General features: G+C 41.4%; 1 protein-coding gene across 3 annotated transcripts; it reads left to right on the top strand.

The window, feature by feature from the left end:
* Positions 1 to 528: 528 nt before the first annotated feature.
* LOC140197762 (solute carrier family 46 member 2) lies at positions 529 to 25,630 on the top strand. Of its 3 annotated transcripts, none has more exons than XR_011886015.1 (4): positions 529 to 1,883; positions 2,545 to 2,738; positions 15,957 to 16,040; positions 17,235 to 17,249. XR_011886015.1 is itself a non-coding variant. In XM_072258193.1 (4 exons), exons 1-4 carry the CDS (start codon positions 767 to 769, stop codon positions 22,827 to 22,829), a joined length of 1,416 nt encoding a protein of 471 aa, XP_072114294.1. In that variant the 5' UTR covers positions 530 to 766; the 3' UTR covers positions 22,830 to 25,630. The 3 variants fall into 3 exon arrangements, 2 of the variants coding, with proteins under 2 accessions (XP_072114295.1, XP_072114294.1); XM_072258193.1 differs by lacking the exon at positions 2,545 to 2,738 and adding an exon at positions 22,772 to 25,630 and having other exon boundaries at positions 530 to 1,883; positions 17,235 to 17,391; XM_072258194.1 differs by lacking the exons at positions 15,957 to 16,040; positions 17,235 to 17,249 and having other exon boundaries at positions 2,545 to 3,172.
* The last annotated feature ends 541 nt before the right edge of the window (positions 25,631 to 26,171 follow it).

Raw genomic sequence — 26,171 nt, 5'->3', positions numbered from 1 at the left:
TAGGCAGTACAGAGGTGAGGGAAAGCAGTGGGACAAGAGCTGCCTAGCCATAGGTGGATCCAGGTGAGGAGTGGGAATCGTTAAGGTGCTGATGGGTGGAGGAAAACAGCTGCAGATGATGGAATCTGCTGCTGTGCGTTCACGTCCTGCTGGTGTGAAAACTGGGGACCGAGGCTTGGCTAGGGCCTACTCCGGCTGCTGCGGGAGCGGTTCTGGGACTCGGTCCGATTCGGAATGCTGCTGGCTTGCTTCTGTTGCTTACACGGCGTGTGCTTCTCTCTCCTTCTCTGCCCAGTGGTCTTTGGTTTTCTTTTAAAATTGAGTTATTTGAGTTTCTTGCTTTGTGGTTGCCTGTAAGACAATTTTCAAGGTGTATAATTTGTAAGTTCTTTGATAACAAATGTGCTTTGAACCTGATAGTAAAGAAGGTGGAGCATGGAACCAAATAAGGAGATGGAGTGGGCTAGTGGGAACGGCTATATCTACTCTTTGAATCCCGCTGGGGTCGCATCGCTGTGTGATATTGCATCCGAAAACCGGTCGCACGGGTCCAGCAGTTGCGGAATTCTTCGGCCGAATTGCGATTCAGGGTGTGGTACCGAATCGAGCCATCCTATAGAGAAGAGAGAGAGAGATAGCGGGAAGTGCTTCCGCTCCGCTCCAGCGATCTTTCCGGAACTGTCCTTACCGCAGCGAGTTGGTTGACTTTGTCGCTTTGAGGCATGGGAGAAGACCGGCAGACTTGTAGGTAGAACAAAAATTCAAAATGTGTGAGAAGCTACCTTCCTTTCTAGAGATCGTGGTGGCTTTCCACCAGGTCGCGGGAGCTTTCTTTGACACTGGTCTGCTGATGGTTGCTAAAGAGCGCTGTAACGCCACGGCAGCCGGAAGCAGGCAAACTTGTATCTCTCAGTTTTACATGTACAACAACATTATGCTGGGACTCACCCCATTACTCTTCACCTTCATCTTAGCCAGGCTGGGAGATGAGAAATCCAGGAAGATCACCATCTGCGTGCCACTCCTGGGCTACCTGATCTCCAGGTCTCTGCTGGTCTGGGTGATCCTGTTTCATCTGCCCTTGGAGGTGATGTTTGCCACTGCGCTGCTCAACGGCCTGAGTGGAGGTTTCCCTTCTTTCTGGTCAGGAATCATGGCCCTGGCCTCAGACACTTCCTCTGCCAAGGACAGGTCCGTCAGGCTCATTAGAATCGAGCTAGCCTATGGCTTGGCAGGGTTGATGGGAAGCATCTCATCTGGACACATCTTCATTCACTTCACCCTCTCCCATTACCAGGGGGTAGTATTGGCAGGCTGCAGCTGCCTCTGTTATTTGATAAGCTTGCTGTACTGCCTCCTGGGGGTGAAAACGCCATCCAGACAAACGGCAACTGGCGAGCAGGTTAGAAGCACGCCGCCTCTTGAAAATGACAGAGTGCTGGGTCAGGCTGGGCGGGACCACGGCTCTGAAGCGGCGACTAGGGTCCAAGATGAGCGAAACAGAGCCACGAAGAGACATCCAAGTGAAACCTCAAGGCTGCTGGATTACACTGCAAGCGCGCAAGGCAAACCGAGTTGTTGTACAGCAGTGAACTTCACAGTTGCTTTGCTCTTTGCAAGTGGGGTGTTATACGATCTGAGCGTGACAGGTGGAGTGGATATAATTCCCATGTTTGTATTGAAAGACCCATTGAACTGGGATGCTGTGTGGGTTGGCTATGGCTCTGCAGCAGGATATACCATCTTCCTGACCAGTTTCCTGGGAGTCAAAGTTCTTTCCAGATATCTGAAAGACACTTCCTTGATAGTGATTGGAATAGTATCATTTTCCACTGGGATGCTGATCATGGCTTTTGTGAAGTGGACTTACCTATTTTTCATTGGTAAGTATCATTACAGTCTGGAACTGCTTTAAACATTCTTAGTTAATATACACTTTGTAGTCAACAGAAATTTTGACAATGCTTTCAGTGCCTGTCTGCAGATCATTGATGTAGCTTCATTATGAACAGTCCTAGTTAGGGACTTATGACATATTCTCCCCTTTCCTTTATGAAAACTTGTGTGAATGGTATTACCCACAGAGCTCCTGTCAGCATTGCACAAGAACACTGACTCAAAACTTAAATATTAGTATAGATTATGTGCTTAAGTACAACACTGAAGGGCAATATTGGTTGTGCAACAATGATAACAGAACACTCCTAAGGCTTTAAACATCTCAGTAGAACAGTTGTAACTAGTATTCCAACACAGATTAGCTATGTAGTTCTTTAAAAAAAATATGAGATAATGTTCATTACCTCAATGCCATCTGATTTCAGAATGAACGTTGAACCCATGAACACTACCTCACTACTTTTTTCTCTCTTTTTCCACTACTTATCTTTTTAAATATATACATTTTATTAATTTACAGTTTTTACTGTTATGTATTGCGATGTACTGCTGCCACATAACAACAAATTTCATGAAATATGCTGGTGATATTAAACCTGATTCTGATTTTCATGAGAAATGGTAATTCTGTTTCTCCCTCCACAGATGCTGTCCAATTACCCAAGTATGCACGCAAACAACAGGAATTCTGCAGATGCTGGAAATTCAAGCAACACACATCAAAGTTGCTGATGAATGCTGCAGGCCAGGGTCTCAGCCTGAAACGTCGACTGTACCTCTTCCTAGAGATGCTGCCTGGCCTGCTACGTTCACCAGCAACTTTAATATGTGTTACCCAAGTATGCACTATTTTTGCATTTTGATTAGGTGCACCATTATCTCTTTGATGGTTGTGAGATCCTGTATTAGAATAATTAACAACCATAGTTGCCAAGATTGCACCAGTATCCACAATTCGAAAGTAGGTTACTGGCAGAAAATACTGCCCCTGAAGAAAATTCTTCCCCCAAAATTAGCAATAGAAATTTTAAAAAAGCTGAAAATATACATCAGGTCAAGCAGCAACTGTAGAAAGAAAAACAGAGTTACTAATTCAGTCCACAGACCCTTCACTGGTATATTGCCAGAATTCTTTTTTATTTCAGATTTCCGGCATTCAGTGTTCAGACGGTCTATTCTAATGCTAAAACAATCAGGAAACAGTTCAAAGTAATCCAATGCTCACAGCTCTGATGTTGTCAAATTAGCCACCACATTAAAGAATTCTCCAAAGAAAAGCAAATCAAGAAACACAAGTTGAAGTTTTTTTTTTAAAGCAACTTATCCTGGATCTCAAAACACACAATTGTCAAAGTTATTTTACAAATGGAATATTAAGGACTTAGCTGAAGGCACTGGCACCAAGCTGTGGAATCCCTCCCTAAAACTTTTCCACATCAACTTTCACAAAAACATTTAAAATGACAAGGGGAGTCAAAGCTATTGTAAAAGCAAAGGAAAGGGCATACAACAAAGCAAAAAGTAGTGGGACGATAGAGGATTGGGAAGTTTTTAAAAACTTATAGAGAGCAATTAAAAAAATTCATTAGAACGGAAAAGATGAAATAAGAAAGTGGATAGTAAAAGCTTTTTCAAGTATCTTAAAAATAAAAGAGAAACGAGAGTTGATATAGGACCGCTAGAAAATGAGGCAGGAGAAATAATAATGGGGAACAAGGAGATGGCTGTTGAACTAAATGATTAATTTGCATCAGTCTTTACTGTGGATGACACTAGTAGTATACCTGATGTTGTAGTGTGTGAGGGAAGAGAAGTGGGTGCAGTTACTGTTACAAGAGAGAAGGTGCTCAAACAGCTGAAAGACCTAAAGGTACATAAATCACCCAGACCAGAGGAACTGCACCCTAGGGTTCTGAAAGAGTTCACATTAGAGATTGTGGCAGCATTAGAAATTATCTTTCAAAAATCATTGGACTCTGGCATGGTGCCAGAGGACTAGAAAATTGCAAATGTTACTCCACTCTTTAAGAAAGGAGGAAGGCAGCAGAGAGGAAATTATAGACCAGTTAGCCTGACCTCAGTGGTTGGGAAGATGTTAGAGTCAATTGTTAGCGATGAGGTGATGGGGTACTTGGTATCACAGGACAAGATAGTACAAAGTTACCCATGGTTTTGTTCAGGGAAAATCCTGCCTAACTAACCTGTCAGAATTCTTTGATAAGATTATAAGTAGGATAGATAAAGGGGATGTAGCGGATGTTGTATATTTGGACTTTCAGAAGGCCTTTGACAAGGTGCCACACATGAGGCTGCTTACCAAGTTAAGAGCCTATGGTATTACAGGAAAGTTACTAACATGGTTAGAGCATTGGCTGATTGGCATGAGGCAACGAGTGGGAATAAAAGGATCTTTTTCTGGTTGGCTGCCAGTAACTAGTGGTGTTCCGCAGGGGCTGGTGTTGGGATCACTTCTTTTTATGCTGTATATAAATGATTTAGATGATGGAATAGATGGCTTTGTCGCCAAGTTTGCAGATGATACGAAGATTGGTGCAGGGGCAGGTAATGTTGAGGAAACAGGTAGGATGCAGAAGGACAGACGGATTAGGAGAATGGGCAAGAAAGTGGCAAATGAAATACAATGTTGGAAAATACATGATCATAGACTTTGGTAGAAGAAATAAATGTGCAGACTATTTTCTAAACGGGGAGAAAATCAAGGAATCTGAGATGCAAGGAGACTTGGGAGTCCTTGTGTAGAACACCCTGAAGGTTAACTTGCAGGTTGAGTTGGTGGTGAGGAAGGCAAATGCCATGTTAGTATTCATTTCAATGGGTCTACAATACAAAAGCAATGATGTGCTGCTGAGGCTTTATAAGGCACTAGTGAGGCCTCACCTTGTGTATTGTGAACAGTTTTGGGCCCCTCATCTTAAAAAAGATGTGTTGGCATTGGAGGGGGTCCAGACGAGGTTCACAAGGATGATTCCAGGAATGAAAGGGTAAACATACGAGAAACGTTTGATGGCTCTGGGTCTGTACTTGCTGGAATTCAGAAGGATGAGGAGGATCTCATTGAAACTTTGAATGTTGAAAGGCCTAGACAGAGTAGATGTGGAAAGGATGTTTCCTATGGTGGGAGAGTCTAGGACAAGAGGGCACAGCTTCAGGATTTAGAGATGCTCTTTCAGAACAGAGATGCAGAGAAATTTCTTTGGCCAGAGGGTGGTGAATTTGTGGAATTTGTTGCCACATGCAGCTGTGGAGGCCAGGTCATTGGGTGTATTTAAGAGAGATTGATAGGTTCCTGATTGGACATGACATCAAAGGTTACGGGGAGAAGGCTGGGAACTGGGGTTGAGGAGGAGATAAAAAAAAAGGATCAGCCATGATTGAATGGCAGAGCAGACTCAACATGCCAGATGGCCTAATTCTGCTCCTATGTCTTATGGTCTTATAGAATCCACCACCTTTTGATCACATTCCCTCATCTCAAACAAGAGAAGATCTGCAGATGCTTGAAATCCAAGCAACACGCACACAAAATGCTGGAGGAACTCAGCAGGCCAGGCAGCATCTATGGAAAAAAAGGTAGTCAACGTTTCGGGCCAAGACCTTCAGCAGGACCCTTACTGCTAAAGGGTCTCGGCCCGAAACGTCAACTGTACTCTTTTCCATAGATGCTGCCTGTGTGTTACCTCACCTCATCCAACTCAGAATTAATTTTGGTTGATAAACTACTTTGAAGCAACTTGGTATTTTTTTTATTTGCTATAGTATTGGGTACCTCAGTAGTGCTGCCTGTGTGGAGTTTTCACGCTCCCCCCATGACCACATTCAAACATGACCTACAGTGCTGCCTGTGAGAAGTTTTCACGCTCTCCCCATGACTGCACAGATTTCCTATGGGTTCTGTGGCTTCCTCCCATGTCCAATAATGTGCAGGTGGACAGATTGATTGACCATTGTAAATTGCTCTGAGTGTGCAAATTGGTAGAACCTGACGTGGAGGATTGTTGGGAAAATGGAGAGAATAAGTTAACTAGCGAAAATACAGGGGGACTGGGGTCAGATTGCCAACAAAAACTTGGGTTGAATAGTCTCCTTCTATGTTTCAAGGAGAGTGGAATGAGTGATCAGTTTCAAGTTCTCTGGTGTCAATATCTGAGGATCTAACCTGGACTCAACATATTGATGCAGCGACAAAGAAGGCACAACAGCAAATGTATCTAATTAGGAGTTTGAGAAGAGCTTCACTCAGAGGTGACATAATGGAGGGTTCAGACATCAAGTCCATTTTGGGTGGAACTCAGGAATAGGAGGAGTGCAATCATACTGATGGGATTGTACTACAAACTTCGTAATAGCCACCAGGACATCAAAGAACAGGTATGAAACAGGTGCAAAAATAACAGGGTTGTCGTCATGGGAGATTTCAGCTTCCCTAAAATAAACTGGACCTTCTTAGTGCAAGTAGTTTAAATGGGGCTGAATTTGTTAAGTGTATCCAAGGTGGTTTCTTAAATCAACATGTGGATGGTCAGATGAGAGGAGGGGCCATACTGGACCTGGTGTTGCATAATGAGCCTGGCCAGGTGACCAACCTTTCAGTGGTGAAGAGTTAGGGAACAGTGACCACAACTCCTTAACTTTCAGGACAGCTATAGATAAGGGTAGGTATGGTCCTTGTGGGGAATTTTAAATTGGAGTAGGGCAGATTACGAGGGCATTAGGCAGTAACTAAGTAGTGTTAATTGGGAACACCTTTTCTCTGGCAAGTCCACGTCAGACATGTGAAGGGTGTTTAAAGATCAATTGCACAGAGTGCAGTAAAGGTATGTTCCTGTTAAAAGGACGGATGGGGATGGAAAGATAAGAGAACCTTGGATGTCCAGAGAGGTGATGTATTTAGTCAAGGAAAAAAAGGAAAAGTATGTAAAGCTTTGAAAGTTAGAATCAAACGAGAAGTATAAATAAACTAGAAAAGAACTAAAAAAAAAGGGAATTAGGTAAACCAGAAGAGGTCATGAAAAGTCATTGGCAAGTAAGATTAAGGCAAATCCGAACGCATTCTATACATACATCAAGAGCAAGAGGATAACTAGGGAGAGAGTGGAACCACTCAAGGATAAAGGGGGGAACATTTGCTTGGATGTGGAGAATGTGAGTGAGGTAATTAAAGAGTAGTTTGCTTCAGTATTTATCAAGGAAAAGGATATGCAGGACCAGGAGATCAGTGCGAGTGTATAAATACATTAGGGCATTTAAAGGTCAGGGAGGAGTAAGTGTTGGTTCTCCTAATGAGCATTAAGGTGGATCAGTCCCCAGAGCCTGATGGGATTTACACTAAGTTATTGAAGAAGGCAAGAGCCAAGATTGCTGGGCCCTCGTCCCGCATCTTCAAGCCCTCTCTAGCCACAGGAGAGAATCCTGGGAGCTATAGGCCGGTGTGCCTCACATCAGTTATAGGGAAATTGCTGGAGAAAATTCTTAGGAATAGGATATTTAAGCATTTGGAAACCCATGACCTAATTAGAGAGAATCAACATGGTTTTGTGTGTGGCAGGGTGTGCCTTACCAATTTGATCGATTTTTTTGACATGGTGATGAGAGAGATTGATCAGGGAAGGGAAGTGGATGTTGCCTACATGGATTTTAGTAAGGCACTTGATAAAGTGCCTCATGGGAGTCTAATCCAGAAGATTAAGATGCAGGGGGTCCGCACGAATTGGCTGTTTGGATTCAGAACTGGCTCATGCAGGAGTGCCGAAGGGACTTATTCGACCCAGAGGTCTGTAATTAGCGAGGTTCCACAGGGATCTGTGCTGGGACCTCTGCTGTTCTTAATGTATATAAATGACCTGGAAGAAAATGTAGATGGGTGAGTTAATAAGTTTGCAGATGATACCAAGATTGGTGGAGTTGTGGATGATGTGGAAGACTGGCTAAGAATACAGCGCCGCATAGATCAGTTGCCGATATGGGCAGAGAAATGGCAGATGCAGTTGAGCCCAGATAAATGTGAAATGTTGCACCATGGAAGGACAAGATCCTTAACAGTGTTACTGAGCAGAGAGATCTTCGGATCCAAGTTCATAGCTCCTTGAAAGTGGCTACACATATCAGTAAGGTGGTTAAGACAGCTTATGGAATGCTTGCTGTTTCTAAGTCAAGGCAATGAGTTCAAAAGTCGAGGATATTTTGCAACTTTATAAAACTCTGTTTAGGCCATATCTGGAGTATTGTATACTGTTCTCATTTCCCCCTGTAGGGTGGATATTGAGGCTTTCTAGTAGGTGCCCACGAGGTTTACCAGGATGGTGCCTGGTTCTATCATGAGAGGCTGGATAAACTTGGGTTGCCTTCTCCAGAGTGCTGAAGGCTGAGGGGAGATCTGACAGAAGTTTACAGGACTATGAGTGGCAAAGATAGTGGACACGATTCGTTTCCCAGTGTTGAAATGTCTAATACCAGAGGGCATGCTTTGAAGGTGACGGAGGGTAGGTTCAAAGGGAATGTGAGGGGTAAGTTTGTTTACTCAGAGTGGTGTCCTGGTATGGTGTTAGAGAGTCAAATATATTGGAGGCTTTTAAGAGATGTTTGGATAGGCACATGGATATAAGGAAGATGGAAGGCTATGGGCATGATGTAGGAAGGAGGGATTAATGTTTGGGTTTTGTTTTTAATTTGTTTTTTTTTAGCTGGTTCAGCACAACATTGTGAGCCAAATGGCCTGCTCCTGTGCTGCTACTGTTTCATGTTCTGAGAATTGGTATGTCTCCAAAACACTCGATAATTTCTACAGATGTACTGTGGAGACCGTTCTATCTGGCTGCATCAATGTCTGGTATTGTCGGGGGTGGGGGGGGGTGACTACCACAAAGCATCGAGCTAAGCTGCAGAGAGTGTAAATTTAGTCAGCTCCACCATGAGCACTAGCCTCTGCAGTATCCAGGACATCGTCAAGGAGTGATACCTCAAAGGTGGTGTCCATTATTAAGGACCTCTATCACCCAGGTCATGGCTTGTTCTCATGCAACAAATTTCACAACATATGCCAGTGATATTAAACCTGATTCCGATATACAAATTATAAGCTCTGCGTAAATGAAAATCAATGTGTTGCTGTTGCTCACTTTGCAAAGAACTTAGTTTCACATCCAGCAAAGATCAGAAGCAATGAAAGAAAATTGTAGAAAGAAGAGCTAACAAAACCATTTAAAATATTAAAATATCAAACTAAAAAATAATGAAAGCTTGCCTCCTCGTATGTTTCTTATCTTTAGGCCTAGAGTCCCCATACAAATCATTTGACCCTGCTTAAAGGCCTGACCCACAAATAAGTCATAGAAGATATTCACCAGTTTAGCATTGGTAAATGAGCTGGGCTCTGCTTTTGGACTATGTAGCGAACCCAGCCACAGGTTAATGCAGATTTGGCCTTCCCTCGTGTATTAGCGAGTCCAAGACTTAGTATTGGCATTTGGTTGGCAGAACACTAACAGCTCTGTTCAGAACCACTGACCATGTCTATATTTGCTACAGTGCTTTCATGATAAGCCTAAGCAAATATTTTCTGAAAATGGACAACTTTATTTATGCTCTCACGAGAGAAGATAAATAAATAATTTTTAAAAAGAAAGCAGCAGTGCTAATAAAATACAAGCTTCTTTATTAGACCCGTATTATAATTTTAAATTTAATTATCAGAATCTGAAGTGGCTGTTCCAAGTTCAAAGTAAATTTATTATCAAAGTACATATACTGTATATCACCACATACAGCCTGAGATTCATTTCTTGCAGGCTTACTCAATAAATACAATAGAATTAATGAAAGCACACCAACAAGGCAGACAACCAGTGCACAAAAGACAGCAAACTGTGCTCGTACAGAAAGGATTTGACAGACAGAGAAAATGAAATGAAGAGTCCATGAACGTGAGTACACATGTTGGGGGAGCAGTTCAGTGATAGGGCAGGTGAAGTTATCCCCACTGATGGTTGAGGGGTAATAACTGTTCATGAACCTGGCGATGAGTCTCTCAAGGCCTAATGACAGCAGTGAGAAGAGTGCATGACCCTGTGTGGTGAGGGTTCCTGATGGTGGATGCTGCCTTCCCGTGACAACACTCCATGTAAATGTGCTCCGTGGTTGGGAGGGCCTTACCTATGATGGACTGAGCATTTCCACTACTTTTTATTACACTTTCCATTCAAGGGCATTGGTGTTTCCATACCAGGCTGTAATGCAACCAGTCAATAGTCTCTACCACACATCTACAGAAGTTTGTCAAAGTTTTTGATGTCATGCCAAATCTTCACAAACTCATAAGAGATCAGAGGCACTTTCCCTGCTTTCTGCATAATTGCCAGGCCCAGGACAGGCCTTCTGAAATGATAACACCAAGGAATTTAAAGCTGCTGACACTCTTCACCTTTGATACGCCATTTTTCCTCCTCCTGAAAGCAATAATCAGCTGCTTGGCTTTGCTGACATTGGGTAAGAGGTTGCTGAGGCACTATTCAGCCAGATTTTCTATCCTCCCTCATACATACGGATTTGTCACCACCTTTTTGTCAGCCTATGGCGTGGTGTCTTCAGCAAACTTGAATATGGCATTGGAGTTGTGCTTAGCCACACAGTCAGAAGTGTTAAGCAAGTAGAACAGGGGTCCAAGCACATAGCCTTTTGGTGCACTGTGCTGATGGAGATCGTGGAGGAGATGTTGTTGCCAATCTGAACTGACTGGGGTCTGCAAGTGAGGAAATTGAGGATTCAATCACACAAGGGGGTATTGAAGCCAAGGCCTTGAAACTTACTGAATAGTTTTGAGGGGATGATAGTATTGAGTGCCAAGCTGTTCATACATGGCATAGTAAAAAATCTTAATAAAACAAATTAAAAGCATCTTAAAGAGGATGGCAGCAGTGATAGGGGATTCTGTGGTTAGGGGGTCAGACAGGCAATTCTATGGACGTAGGAAAGAAACACAGATGGTAGTTTGCCTCCCAGGTGCCGGGGTCCGGGATGTTTCTGATCGCGTCCATGATATCCTGAAGTGGGAAGGTGAACAGCCAGAGGTCGTGGTACATATTGGTACCAAAGACATAGGTAGGAAAAGGGAGGAGTTCCTGAAAACAGACTAGAGGGAGTTGGGAAAGAAGTTGAGAAGCAGGACCTCAAAGGTAGTAATCTCGACAGTGAGTATAGGAATAGAGTGAGGTGGAGGATAAATGCATTGCTGAGGGATTGGAGCAGAGGGCAGGGATTCAGATTTCTGGATCACTGGGACCTCTTTTGGGGCAGGTGTGACCTGTACAAAAAGGATGGGTTGCACTTGAATCCAAGGGGGACCAATATCCTGGCAGGGAAGTTTGCTAAGTCTATTGGAGAGAGTTTAAACTAGAATTGCTGGGGGTGGGAACCGAACTGAAGAGATGGAGGAAGGGGCTGTTGGCTCATAAATAGAAAAAACTTGTAGGCAGTGTGAGAGGGAGGACAGGCAGGCAATAGAGAAGAGATGCGCTCAGATTGACGGTTTGAGTTGTGTCTATTTTAATGCAAGGAGTTTTATGAACAAGGCAGATGAGCTTAGAGCATGGATCAGTACTTGAAGCTATGATGTTGTGGCCATAACAGAGACTTGGATGGCTCAGGGGCAGGAATGACTATTTAAGAGTGCCAGGCTTCAGATGTCTCAAAAAGGACAGGGAGGGAGGCAAAAGAGGTGGGAGTGTGGTACTGCTGATCAGAGATTGTGTCATGGCTGCAGAAAAGGAGGAAGTCATGGAGGGATTGCCTACTGAGTCTCTGTGGCTGGAATTTAGAAACAGGAAGGGGTCAATAGCTCTATTTGGTGTTTTTTATAGGCCACCCAATAGCAACAGGGACTTTGACGAGCAAATTGGGAGACAGATTCTGGAATGATGCAATAATAACAGGGTTGTCGTGATGGGAGATTTTAATTTCACCAATGTTGATTGGCATCTCCCTAGAGCAAGGGGTTTAGATGGGGTGGAGTTTATTAGGTGTGTTTAGGAAGGTTTTCTGACACAATATAGATAAGCCTAGAAGAGGAGAGGCTGTACTTGATCTGGTATTGGGAAATGAACCTGGTGACGTGTCAGGTCTCTCAGTGGGAGAGCATTTTAGAGATAGCGATCACAATTCTGTCTCCTTTACCATAGCATTGGAGAGGGATAGGAGCAGACAAGTCAGGAAAATGTTTAATTGGAGTAAGGGGAAATATGAAGCTATCAGGCAGGAACTTGGAAGCATAAATTGGGAACAGATGTTCTCAGGAAAATGTACGGCAGAAATGTGGCAAATGTTCAGGGGATATTTGCGTGGAGTTCTGTATAGGTACATTCCAATGAGACAGGGAAAGGATGGTAGTGTACAGGAACCATGGGGTACAAAGGCTGTAGAAAATCTAGTCAAGAAGAAGAGCTTACAAAAGGTTCAAAAATCTAGGTAATGATAGAGATCTAGAAAATTATAAGGCTAGCAGCAAGGAGCTTAAGAATGAAATTAGGAGAGCCAGAAGGGGCCATGAGAGGGCCTTGGCAAACAGGATTAAGGAAAACCCCAAGGCATTCTACAAGTATGTGAAAAGCAAAAGGATAAGACGTCAGAGAATAAGACCAATCAAGTGTGACAGTGGAAAAGTGTGTATGGAACTGGAGGAGGTAGCAGGGGTACTTAATGAATACTTTGCTTCAGTATTCACTACAGAAAAGGATCTTAGTGTTTGTAGGGATGACTTACAGCAGACAGAAAAGTTTGAGCATATAGACAGTAAGAAAGAGGATGCACAGGAACTTTTGGAAAGCATCAAGTTGGATAAGTCACTGGGACCAGATGAGATATACCACAAGCTACTGTGGGAGGCAAGGGAGGAGATCTGGCAATGATCTTTGCATCATCAATGGGGACGGGAGAAGTTCTGGATGATCGGAGGGTTGCAGATGTTGTTCCCTTATTCAAGAAAGGAAGTAGAGATAGCCCAGGAAATTATAGATCAGTGAATCTTACTTCAGTGGTCGGTAAGTTGATGGAAAAGATCCTGACAGGCAGGATTTATGAACATTTGGGGAGGCATAATATGATTATGAATAATCAGCATGGCTTTGTCAAAGGCAAGTCATGCCTTACGAGCCTGATTGAATTTTTTGAGGATGTGCTTAAACACAGTGATGAAGGTGGAGCAGTATATGGATTTCAGCAAGGCATTTGATAAGGTACCCCATGCAAGGCTTATTGAGAAACTAAGGAGGCATGGGATCCAAGGGGACATTGCTTTGTGGATCCAGAATTGGTTTGCCCACAGGAAGCAAAGAGTGGTTGTAGACTGGTCACATTCTGCATTGAGGTCAGTGACCAGTGGTGTGTCTCAGGGATCTGTTCTGGGACCCCTACTCTCTGTGATTTTTATAAATGACCTGGATGAGGAAATGGGTGAGTAAATTTGCTGATGACACAAAGTTTGGGGGTGTTGTGGATAGTGTGGAGGGCTGTCAGAGGTTACAGCGGGACATTGATAGGATGCAAAACCGGGCTGAGAAGTGGCAGATGGAGTTCAACCCAGATAAGTGTGAGGTGGTTCATTTTGGTAGGTCAAATGTGATGGCAAAATATAGTATTAATGGCAAGACTCTTGGCAGTGTGGAGGATCAGAGGGATCTTGGAGACTGAGTCCATAGGACACTCAAAGCTGCTGCGTAGGTTGACTGTGTGGTTAAGGCAGCGTACGGTGTATTGGCCTTCATCAGTTGGGGGATTGAGTTCAAGAGCCGAGAGGTAATGTTGCAGCTATATAGGACCCTGATCAGACCCCACTTGGAGTACTGTGCTCAGTTCTGGTCACCTCACTGCAGGAAGGATGTGGAAACTATAGAAAGGGTGCAGAGGAGATTTACAAGGATGTTGCCTTGATTGGGGAGCATGCCTTATGAGAATAGATTGAGTGAACTTGGCCTTTTCTCCTTCGAGTGACAGAGGATGAGAGGTGACCTGATACAAGTGTATAACATGATGAGAGGCATTGATCGTGTAGATAGTCAGAGGCTTTTTCCTAAGGCTGAAATGGCCAATACGAGAGGGCACAGTTTTAAGGTGCTTGGAAGTAGATACAGAGGATGGTGGTGGTGGTGTTGTTGGTGGTGTTGTTGTCGTCGTCGTCAGCATTGTGGGCCAAAGGGCCTGTATTGTGCTGTAGGTTTTCCATGTTTCCAATAGTCTGCAAATTTCCTTTCAAAGAGCCATAAAATAGCAGAATGATCATCTTGCCATTTTTAAAATAAATGTGATTAATCTTATTAAGAAATTTAAACCATTAAACAGTGATATCTTTTGGTAAGATGGTTCTCAATGGCCACTCAAAACTTATTAACTTTGCCCCACCCACTCATGCTCAATGGCTCAGAGACATTATGTCCTGCTTCGACCTTGAAAAGATTCATTATTCACTTCTCAATTTGGACATAAAGTTCCAAAAGGTGTGGGGACCTTTTCTTGAATATTTTCATAATTCCCCATTTAGATTAAGGGTTTATTCCTCCTTTTTTCCGTTTGCATTTAAATCCCTTACTTCCAGCCTCTTTCAGTTAAGATCTACGTTTTTTTAAATGTGTAAACATATTATAGCTCAGGTAGTAGGCAATATACCTTCTTTTTATAAATACAGCTCTGTGGTGATAAAAGTTCTGATTAACTTTTCTATATATCGTCAGGTTAGCTTGGAGTTGGGTAGTGGGAGGGTGGGGTGATAACTAACTTTATACGATTCTACTATGGGTGCTTTTCCATAACTGTTATGAACTGTACATTTGATATGTTTGTTTTGCACTGTATAAACCTCTTTTTTTACTGGTTTTTTTGTTGTTGCATTGTAAAACTTTAATTAATTGAAAAACTTAACTTCACAAACAGCAAGTATTAACTAACACATTGATAACATTGCAATAGGTAACATTAGCTCTGCAAAAAATGAAACAGTTACAGTGATTCAGTCACTTTAAATAAAAACCTCAAGGTAAACAAGTACATTCTAGGTGCAAAGATGGCCGAGGCTGTCTCTCCTTCAAGGAGAAAGCAATATTATTTTTTTCATTTTTAATATTTCTATTACACCTGTGCACATATATATGCTTATGATAAACTATTTAAATTTCCGTTGAGAAACTGTAGTGCTCAAATACAAAAATATATTTGATAATGTTCACCGCTACCACATTACGCAGAAATCATGTTGTGTAAATGATTCTGAACCAAGTGCTGTTTTTCCTCTGTTTCACCTTGTTGCCTGCATTGGACTCCTTGAAATTTTCACCCAGTATTGGTCTCAACCACAAACTCCTTTGTTAAGTCACCAACTGCATTTTAGTCCTGAAGAATCTTCAGCTAATACACACTAGTCTCAGTTTTGGCATTTCTGTTGCTCGCAGTTCTGTTTCTGACTGAGCCATCCTGGATCATCAGACATTCTTACCCAAGCTTTGGCTCTTCCAATACCAATGCACTCATCCATGGCAGGACTCAGGATTCAAATATTGCAATGTGCTCCTGCTTGGTTTCCACATTGCATCTCCTGTCTTCATTATGACTTGCACCAACTCTCATTCACCTGTGTTTCCCTGAACTAATGCTGCCGCTTCTTCCAGCAAACTTTTAAGTTTCCTTTTGGGGTCACGGAACACATACAACCTCACTCTGCTATTTGTGTTCTCTATGGTCCACCCAATGTCAATTTAAGTCAGCTATTGGCTTGGAATTCTCTCCATAGATTTCTCAGTTCTTTCAAAATCATTGCTTGAAAACTGCTTCTGGTGATCTGTAGCAAAATATGTTAAGTGATTTGGAACACTAATGTGTTAGTGAACCAATATATGTGCTAAAATGTGGTATGACTAATGTGGACAGTGTTGTACACGAAGAAAACATGAACCAATTGATTAAATTGGGTAAGCATTTGCATGGAATGTCAAATGCAGAATATCCCTATTTAGTGAACTCCTTAACAACCAATTAACCATTTTTTGAAATATCTCTTGCAGCTCGAGCAGTGATGATGTTTGCCCTTATTCCTCTCCCAACGATTCGGTCAGTGATATCGAAGCACATAAAAGAGACTTCATATGGTTAGTATGCTCCCAATTTATCAGCTGCTACCCAGATTAGTTTCATTACTGTGCATTGTCACTGAGTTGCTTTCTCCATAATACTGCTTCCTTCCACCCAGTGTACCAAAACAATTTGAGAAGATCACATGCTCTCAGGCTTTTGCCAGTATAGCTGCGGAAATAGCTTCTACAAAAGACGTGTTAACTGTTGCATAACTGAAGGCCCCTGATAGGTATAAGTGGACCTTTGGCAGCTGTCAGACTTGTCTTTTAAAGGTAAAACTGTGGGTTCTACTCTAGAGGCTTGAGCATTATCGAGGTTAATATCCCAGAATAGAACTAGGAATGATGCACTGACCCACGTTCTGTCTTTTGAATGAAATATTAAACCATGATAAGAGTTCACGGTGATGCAGAAGATCCCTTGGCACCATTTTAATAAGCAGCAAGAGATTTTTCTATTCTATTCAAAGTCCCAATAAGCATCACTCAACAGACTGTTTATATCTGTTTGGGAGGATTTGTATCCTTAACGAGCTACTCTTTGCGCTGTATTATTACAACAGTAACTGCACTTCAAGCTTGTTTGCTTTTTCTAAAGCACTGAGGACAAACCCGAAAGTCGGTGGCCAGAAGTGCATGCATTTCTCAGTCTGACAGATGGAGATGGGTAACAAATTGCCCATATCCAGGTGCTAATTGGCCAAGTACTGCCAAATTTACAGGACATCATTAAACATTGCAACTTCATGCAAATTTGGAGGCACAGGCCAGAAGCTACCTAGATCAAGTTAAGTTAGGAGAAAGTTCAATGCCTAACTCGGTGATCCAAGATAGTGCCAGAAAATGACAACTATTTGCATGCAGCTCTGAAGGGAAGCATCAAGTATTCCTCTTTAGGACTACCACAGCTGAAATCCACAATCAGAGCCAGCCATGAATATTATACAGCACTGTTGCCACAAAACAATAAATTTCACAACACATGCCAGTGCTATTACACCTGATTCAGTACCATATTACAGCACAAATGATGTGTCCACAATTATATTTTACATAGTTACCAACCAAATAATGTTGTTATAGCAATGATTAATGGTACTTCATTACCTGTAATGCACATTGGGATCTTCTGAAAGGGATATGAAAGATGTTATAGAAATGAAAGTTTCTTTTGATTAAAGTATGTAAACCTTTCAATTGTCTTTCAAGGGAAAGTGCTTGCCGTCCTTCAGATTCTCATGACATTGACTGGGGTTATTTCTTCAATCATCTTCATCCAGATTTACCTATTAACAAAAGACTGGTACCCAAACCTCTGTTTCAGCCTGTCTTCAGTCATCGGTTGCTTAAGTATCATTCCCATAATGTAAGTAAAATTAAGCTGCAACATACCTGTCATTATGTCATGCAATTTCTGTAATAATACCCAATTTAAATAATGCAATCATAGAAAAAAATGTGGACCATTCAACCCATGTAGTACATCCAGACTGATCCTAGTTCCTAGGTCTTGATATTTAAAGGATTCAATGGTACACTTACTGTCAGAGAAATGTATACAATATACATCCTGAAATGCTTTTGCTTCACAACCATCCACGAAAACTGAGTGCCCCCAAAGAATGAATGACAGTTAAATGTTAGAACCCCAAAGTCCCCCCCAGCTCCCCTCCCTCCTGTGCGTAAGCAAGCAACAATCCTCCCCACCCCCAGCAGCAAATAAAAGCATCGGCACCCGCCACCAAGCACTCAAGCTTGAGCAAAGCAACAGCAAAGACACAGACTTGCAGTACTCCAAAGACTCATTCACCCGGTATTCGACATACCACAGGCTCTCCCTCTCCCTAATAAGGGAGAAAGAGGTGTCTCCGTTTCACATGATATGATACCTTTGTTTAAAAAGCAACATGCTATAAATTATGACAGGATTCCCAAAAGCTGTCCGTAATCCAAATGATTTGCAAATTGGAAATGAACAAAAATAATGTACAAGAGGGGATAACAAAAACATCTGTGACATGAGAGCAAGCAGTTGCAGTAAGAGTGGCTGCCAGGCAGTCTGCTCAATATTCCAACTCTTCTCGGCTCCACCCAGCCTGAATGTAGAGCTTGAGGAAGAAAGGGAGGGTGAAGAGAAGACACACGGGAAAAACTCAGATCTTTTCCACCGGAAAATTCATGCAGCCTCATAGCAACTGCCAAGAGCATCCCACCAGTCTCTTAAATACTTTTGTACATGTAATGGGGGTGGAGTGGGGAGAGAGTCCATACGTCAGCTTCTCCATTGCTTACCAACATGTGTTTTCAAAAACAACTGTTGCTGCCTCCAATAACCTTTCAAACTAACCTAATCTAATAATCTAATCCGCAAGTTCAAGAAAACCCATTTACTACTGCTACCACCCTGAACTGATTTACACTTGAATCCATCCAATCCTTAATCTTTTATCTATGCCTCCTGTATATCAGCCTTGCTACTCAGAAAACTGGTCCCTTCATATTCACCCTTGACTCATTATGCAACCATTTTATCCAGCTCAAGTAAATCAGCCTCCAGTGTTCCAAAGAAGACACCCCAGCGGAGCCAATGTCTTTATAAAACAATCCTACCTTGACAATACTCATGCAGACCTCTCAAGAGATTATAGTTGTTGAGTCATATTGAAAGCAGAATATAGCGTATTGGTGAGACGATATCTGAATCAGAAAATACAGTACTGGTTTGATATATGGAAGAAAGCAATACTGAAGGATTACAATATCACAGCGATTTAAGGGCTTTTCAATCCATGTTAAAGGGTCTAAGGGGTGACAAATTACAATTAGTTTTGTTTGAGAAACATTAAGTGTTGGAGTTAGAAGTTACCTTGACAAATTTAGGGAAAGTGCCAAATTCAAGAGAAGTACCCTCTCCCAGGCTGCCTGTATATATAAAACACAGGATAAATCAAACCCAGGACAAATCAGAACTCCAGACTGAATCCCTGTAGTTAATGTTAACTATATCTCATGATTTGGCCTCCACAGCCAAAGTCAATTAATTCCTCTGGCTAAAGAAGTTCCACCTCATATGTTTAAAATAGATGTCCTTCTATTCTGAGACTGTGACCTCTGGTCCTAGACTCTACCACTATAGGAAACATCCTCTCCATATTCACTCTACTGTCAATATTTGATAGTTTCAGTGAGATCCCCCTCATTCTTCTAAATTCCAGTGTGTACATTCCCAGGGTATTCAAACACTCCTCGTATGTTAACCCTTTCATTTCTGGGATCATTCTCATGAATCTCCTCTGGACCTTCTCCAATGCCACATCCTCTCTTAGATAAGAGGGCAAAAACTGCATTGTCTGATCAATGCCTTATAAAGCCTCGGTATTATATCCTTTTTTATATTCAAGTCCTCTCAAAATAACTGCTAATATAGTATTGGTATTCCTTACCACCTGCAAGTTAATCTTTAGGGAATACTGCACAAAGACTCCCAAGTCCATCTGTACCTCTGATTTCTGAATTTTCTTACTGTTTAGAAAAGTCTATACCTTCATTCCATCTACCAAAGTGAATGACCATACACTTCCCTACACTATATTCTATCGGACACTTCTTTGCCCATTCTTCTAATCTGTCCAAGTCCTTCTGAGGACAGCCTGCTTCGTCAACACTACCTGCCCCTCCACCTATCTTTGTATCATTTGCAAACTTGGCCACAAAGCCATCAATTTCATCAACCAAATCATTGACATAATATGAAAAGAAACTGCCCCAACACTGACTCTGCAGAGGCCCAGTAACCATTGGCAGTCAACAAGAAAAGGCCCCCTTTTTTCCAACACTTTACCTCCTGCCAGTCAGCCAATCTTCTATCCATGCTTTTATCTTTCCTGTGATACAATGGGCTCTTACTGAGCCCTCTCGTGCGGCTTCTTGTCAAAGGCCTTCTGAAAATCCAAGTAAGCATCTTCCACTGACTCTCCTTTGTTTGTCCTGTTTGTTATTTCTTCAAATAAATCAAGCTTTCAGGATCATCTCCATTTCCCTTCTTGGATAATGAAACATTAGCTATTCACTAGTCCTTGAGGACTGCACCTATGGCTAGAGAGGACACAAAGATATTGGTGAAGGGCCTAGCAACGTCATCTTGTGCCTCCCTCAATAACCTGGGGTATATCTCATTCGGCCCTGAAGACTCATCCACCTTAATACTCTTAAAGAGACCCAAAATGACCTCCTTAATATCAAAATGCCCTAGTTTATTAGCACACTCCTCGTTGATCTCCCCATCCTCCACATCATCTTGGTAAATATGGCAAAATTATTTCTCGCGGTAGGGGAGTCCAGGACAATAGGGCACGACTTCAGGATTGAATAACATCCATTTAGAACAGAGATGTGGAGAAATTACTTTAGTCAGAGGGTGGTAAATCTGTGGAATTTGTTGCCACGAGTGACTGTGGATGCCAAGTCATTGGGTGCATTTAAGGCAGAGATAGATAGGTTCTAGATTAGCCAGGGCATCAAAGGGTATGGAGAGAAGGCAGGGGAGTGGGGATGACTGGAAGAATTGGATCAGCCCATGATTGAATGGCAGAGTAGACTCGATGGGCCAAATAGCCTACTTCTGCTCCTATATCTTATGGTCTTATGTTGATGCAAAGTACACATTTAGGACTTTGCTCTCCATTATCTTTGCACTTACATTTTTCCCTAATCTCCTTATTTTCTTTGCAGTTTAACAATTAATTATCTACTTGTATTTTATATAATTGCTTATATACAAGTAACTGCTTACTATGGATCCTAGTGGTTATAGTATGTACATAACAGTTTAATATGCCTTTCATAGTTATACAAAATATAATTCTGGTAGCTTTTGTTCTGCATTAAGTGAATAAGTGTTCTCTCATTGGATAAGTTTGAACTGGAGCATTGACTAAGTGCTTTATAACCTATTAGTTTTTATCTATAGATGGGAATATCAAATATCTGGATATCAAATAGCTAAATACAAAGCAGCAGCAACTTGAATCTCAACTTTTCCTGTCTGTTCAGTTTGCTTCTGTTCTATCAATTCTATTGTAAAGCAACAAGTTTTATGCTTTGTTCCTGGAGAGCCTTTGATTAAAACACCAAAATCCAGTCTATCCTCCTTTTCCTGCCCTGATTAGTGTCTGGGGTCGGGCGTAGTCCAGAGATTACCACCTGAGGTCTTGCTTTACAGCTTCTTTCCTGATTCCCTATACTTAGTGAGCAGAACTTCTTCCCTCTTTATTTGTGCCATTGGTGCCAATTTGCACCAACCTCTGGCTGCCCACTCTCTCACTTGCAAATGTTCTGCAGCCATTAAGCGATCCTCAGCCCCAAGCACCTAGAGCAACACACCATCTTGGTGTTTTTTGCAGTGTTAGAATCTCTTGCCTACTCCCCAGTTGACAAGTCTCCTATCACCAATGCTCTGACTTTAGCCTGCCCTGCTGGGCCTCAGGACCATTGAGTGCCACTGACCTGCCTGCTGCTTCTGAGCCCTGATAGGGCACCCTTATCAGATTGTTAAATGGACAAATTGGAAAGGCAGGGCTAAACGAGCTCTGGAACAAAACAAATCATCCCAAATCTTCACAGGGCAGATGTGAAAATTATGTTTCTTCATGGGAGAATCCAGAAGCAAGTGTTTCTTTTTAAAGATAATTGGGTCACATACTTAAAACAGATGGTGACAGTTTTCTACTCAGTGACTTAGGAACCCTTCCTCAAAGGATGATGAAAACAGAGGTCCTCCATATTCAAGGCAGAGTTAGCAAGATTCTTGGAGCTAAAAGATGATCAGAGTAGGTGAATGTGGAGTTAAAGTTACATTCAGGTGAACCAGTTAACGAATGGCATGGCAAGCAAGAGATTGAGTGGCCTTCTGCTCCAAATCCCACTGTCTTGGCAACTAGAGGACAGTTTTAACAGCTAGCAAACCAAACTACATGGGTTTCTTCATGCATGCAAGGTTACACTGATCTGGAGTGCACAATCTGATACTGATGGAAATGAATACCAGTGTAAAGCTCAGAAGAGAACTGAATCCATGTTTCAAGGGAAGTGAGACAAAGTTGTAGAACACTGAACAGTAGAAGAGTGTAGAAGCAAGTGGGCAGTTTTGAGAGTTGACACAGATGGCTTTATTGAAGACACTTAACAAAGCCAAGAATAGCACAAGTCAGAAATTAAACATTATGTTTTTTTTCCCCCACAGTCTGCTCCACAGCATGTGTAAAATTAGGAAATCTGCTATGGTCAGAAAATGATTCCATTTTTAGCCAACCTCAATTCAACTCAAATCAGTTTTAAGGTTGTGAAAATTAAGAATTAGTTAGGAATACAAAGTTGAATATTACCTCTAGTTACTAGAGCTCTTTGAAATGACTTCATAGCATGTAGAGGCACAACCTAGCTTTTGTTTTTAATGTGAGGGAATAGATATCCGTTGGCAGGGTTGTCCAACTTTAAGTTGGCTCCCAAAGATTTCATTCATCACAGAGTTACACAGCAGAGGATAAGGCTCTTCAGTTGAACTGGTCCATACCAACCATTGCATTCGCCCTACTTATTCGATGTATGCATTTGAAACAGAGAATGCGGGTGGGGAGAACACTAAATTTTTTGGTGAGGCACAACCAAGACTTGGGCACAGTACGTAGCTTTGAAATTAGTACTGCTCATTTTGCTACTGTAAGTCTCCTATTCTGCTTCACTTGCAGCCTTGTAGAACGCAGATCATCTGAGCAGTCCGGATATTCCAGAATACCAGAAGATTGAAGATTGAATACCCAACACTAAAATATCTGGAGAGGTCTAACTATTCAAAGAATCACTGGTTGTTTTCCAAAACACCTGTATGCCTTGAAAAAGCAGTTTTACTTCCCTCCAATTACAATTCTAATTTCAACTCATACCTACATTCAGCTGACATCTCCAAAATCCTGAAAAGAGCCGCTGTTACTGCTTGGAAACTAGTTTGAAGTATCAGTCTTTTCCATTAAATATGCAGGCTCCCATTTATAGATGTCATCATTTAGATTGATTACTGACTATTTTACTTACTTGGGGGTTAAAATTGCTAAGAGGCATAAAGACTTATTCAAGCTCAATTTTTTACCTTTAATTAGTCAGGTTAAACAATTGCTTACTAAATGGTCCCTATTGTCTCTGTCACTGATTGGCCGAATCAATGCTATTAAAATGATTATTCTACCTAAATTTTTATATCTATTTCAAGCAGTACCAATTTTTATTCCTAAATCTTTTTTTGATACTATTGATTCTAAAATTTCCTCTTATATATGGCAGAATAAAAATCCCAGGTTAAGTAAAAAATACTTAAAGTCCAAGAAAGATGGTGGTTTAGCATTGCCGAATTTAAGATTCTATTACTGGGCAATTAACATTCAAATTTAATATTTTGGACACAAGACTGGGATATAATTCCAAGTCCACAATGGGTAAACCTCGAAAGTTATTCCGTGCAAGGGTTTTCATTAGTCTCTATTTTAGGATCTTCACTCCCTTTTGTGTTTGCTAAATTGAATAAACAAATGGTTAATCCAATAATTAAACACACATTACGAATATGGATCCAATTTTGTAAATTTTTTGGTTTGAACAAATTTATATTATCAAGCCCTATTATATCTAATTTCTTTTTCCAACCCTCTGTTATGGATCAAGCCTTTTTGATATGGAAAATGAAGGGCATAATATGTTTCCATGATTTATTTTTGAATAACTGTTTCATGTCTTTTAAACAGTTGTCTAATAAATATAACTTGCCCAGATCCCATTTTTTTTTAGATATTTACAAATAAGAAAACTTTTTAAATACAATGCTGCCTATATTTCCGATTTCATACTCAACTGATATTACGGAAAAAATTTTAGGTTTAAATCCTTATCAGAAGGGATTAATAGTGTGACAAGAATACACATAGATGTTAGCTGTCCTGTGTGAACAGCAGTTGGTCTGCCACCTGTCCTAAGGGGAGAGATAAGGAACACAATGAAGCAGCATTTGGAGATGTTAATGAAGGAGCCATCAGTCTGGGTATTGTCAAGATCGGCTCCCCCTTTGAACCCTGAACTGTTTGAAGTGATGGATAGGCGATCTGGAGATGTGTAATGAAGGGACGGGAGAGAGAGCTGTCTAGAGCGGCTCCCCCTTTGAACCCTGAACTGTCTGAAGTGATGGACAGGCGATACCCCAGCAAGGGGATAAAAAGGGACAGGTTCGCTAAGGCAAGACACACGACACCCCGAGGTAACGAGACCCTGGAAGCGGTGCGCCTCTCACAAGTCGGTGGGAAGCTCTTGGACGGCTGATCGGGGGATCAGCCTTAAACGCACAGGGTGGAAAGGTACGATCAGCGGGAACCCGGTGTGTGTCCACCCTCGCTTGGGTGCCGGGTTCACTGCAGAGGATCGACCGCATCTGGAGGAGGGGTCACAGTTGGTGACCTCAGGTGACATCACAAAGGACCCGCCCGAAAGCTGCTTGTGAGCAATATCGCAGGTCTGTGTGTGGAAGCCGTTTTTGAATGATCATTCGTTCTCGTACTCTCTCTCCTTCCCCCCCACATTGTCCATCGCCATGGTAACAATTACTGCGAACTGAACTAAATTGAACTGGACTTTGTGTCACTTTGAAACTGGTCATTTACCCCTAGACAACGATAGAGCTTGATTGATCCTGTTATACTTTCTTAGTTCTAGTAATCCAGACTCCAACTGAGTGATCCATTTCTGCTGGTTTGGCAACCCAGTTACGGGGTACGTAACAATAGCAACTATTTATGATATAATTATGAAAATACAGGCAGGTATATCTGAAAAAATTAAAAACAAATGGGAAAAGGAACTTCAACTTCACTTACCTATAGAGAAGTGGGAGAAAAATTTTCAATTAGTTAGCACTTCCTCTATATGTGCTAAATATAAGCTGATACAATTTACGGTAGTGCATAGGGCTCACATGTCTAAAGATAAACTAGCTTGTTTTTATTCCCATATAAATCCTATTTGTGACAAATGTCACTCTGAGGTGGCTTCTTTGACTCATATGTTCTGGTCCTGCCCTCTCTTGGAAAAATCTTGGAAAATCTTTGATATCACTTCAACAGTTTTGCGTTTTGATTTACAACCCCATCCTATTATGGCAATTTTTGGTTTGCCAATGATGGAACATAGCAGTTTACCCTCTTCAGCTTGTCAGATGATTGTATTTGTTACATTAACGGCCAGAAGGTCCATGTTATTGAATTGGAAAGAGACCAGACCCCTGACTACCTTTCATTGGTTTTCCCAAACTATATCATGTTTAAATTTAGAAAAAATCAAAATCAAAAACTCAACATTTTCATATGATGTAGTTTGAACTTTTCCAAATCCTTTTTATTAACTTAGAATATATGAATAGAGGAGCAGAGTTGACGACATTAATGAATATATTTGATCTAATATATTGGTTCAGCCCTGTTTTGTTCTGTTTGTTTTTTTGGGGGGTTAGTAATTTAGCTTTTTTTTTTAAAAAGTTTTTTTTTGTTTTTTGGGGTTTTTGTTTTCTTTTCTCTTCATGATTAATTATATTAAGAGTTTGGAAGTCTATTACATTTGTACTATTTATAGTTTCTCTTGTATATGTTTATTACAAATAATGTAATTCCAATCTCTTTGTATCACTATTGTTATTATGTTTAAGAACTTGAAAACTAATAAAAAGATTAAAGAAAGATCAGTCTACAATACTGGTATTACATTGAACATAACATCTCATTATTCTGTAACTTGACATCTTTCGACATGACTGCATTCATCCTCCACCTGCAGTTGTGCACCTTACTTATATTGTTCTTAAGCAGTTATGCTCATTATACTCTGGTTCCTAGACCCAAATGAAAGAGTACAAAACAGCTACTCAGAACTTTAGGAAAACAAAGGCATAGTTCTAGGTTTCAACCAGGTGAACTTACCTGCCACATCATAATTGCCATTGTTACACTCATCTTTCACAGCACTGTCCTCTTGCCAAATATTACTAATACTTAGACCATAAGCAGAATTAACAGACACAAAATGCTGAAGGAACTCAGCAGGCCAGGCAGCATTCAT

Source organism: Mobula birostris, chromosome 5 (assembly GCF_030028105.1).
Source record: "Mobula birostris isolate sMobBir1 chromosome 5, sMobBir1.hap1, whole genome shotgun sequence".
Lineage (NCBI taxonomy): Eukaryota > Metazoa > Chordata > Chondrichthyes > Myliobatiformes > Myliobatidae > Mobula > Mobula birostris.
The sequence above is the reverse complement of the archived record's forward strand: the minus strand, read 5'-3'. Positions and strand labels throughout refer to the sequence as shown.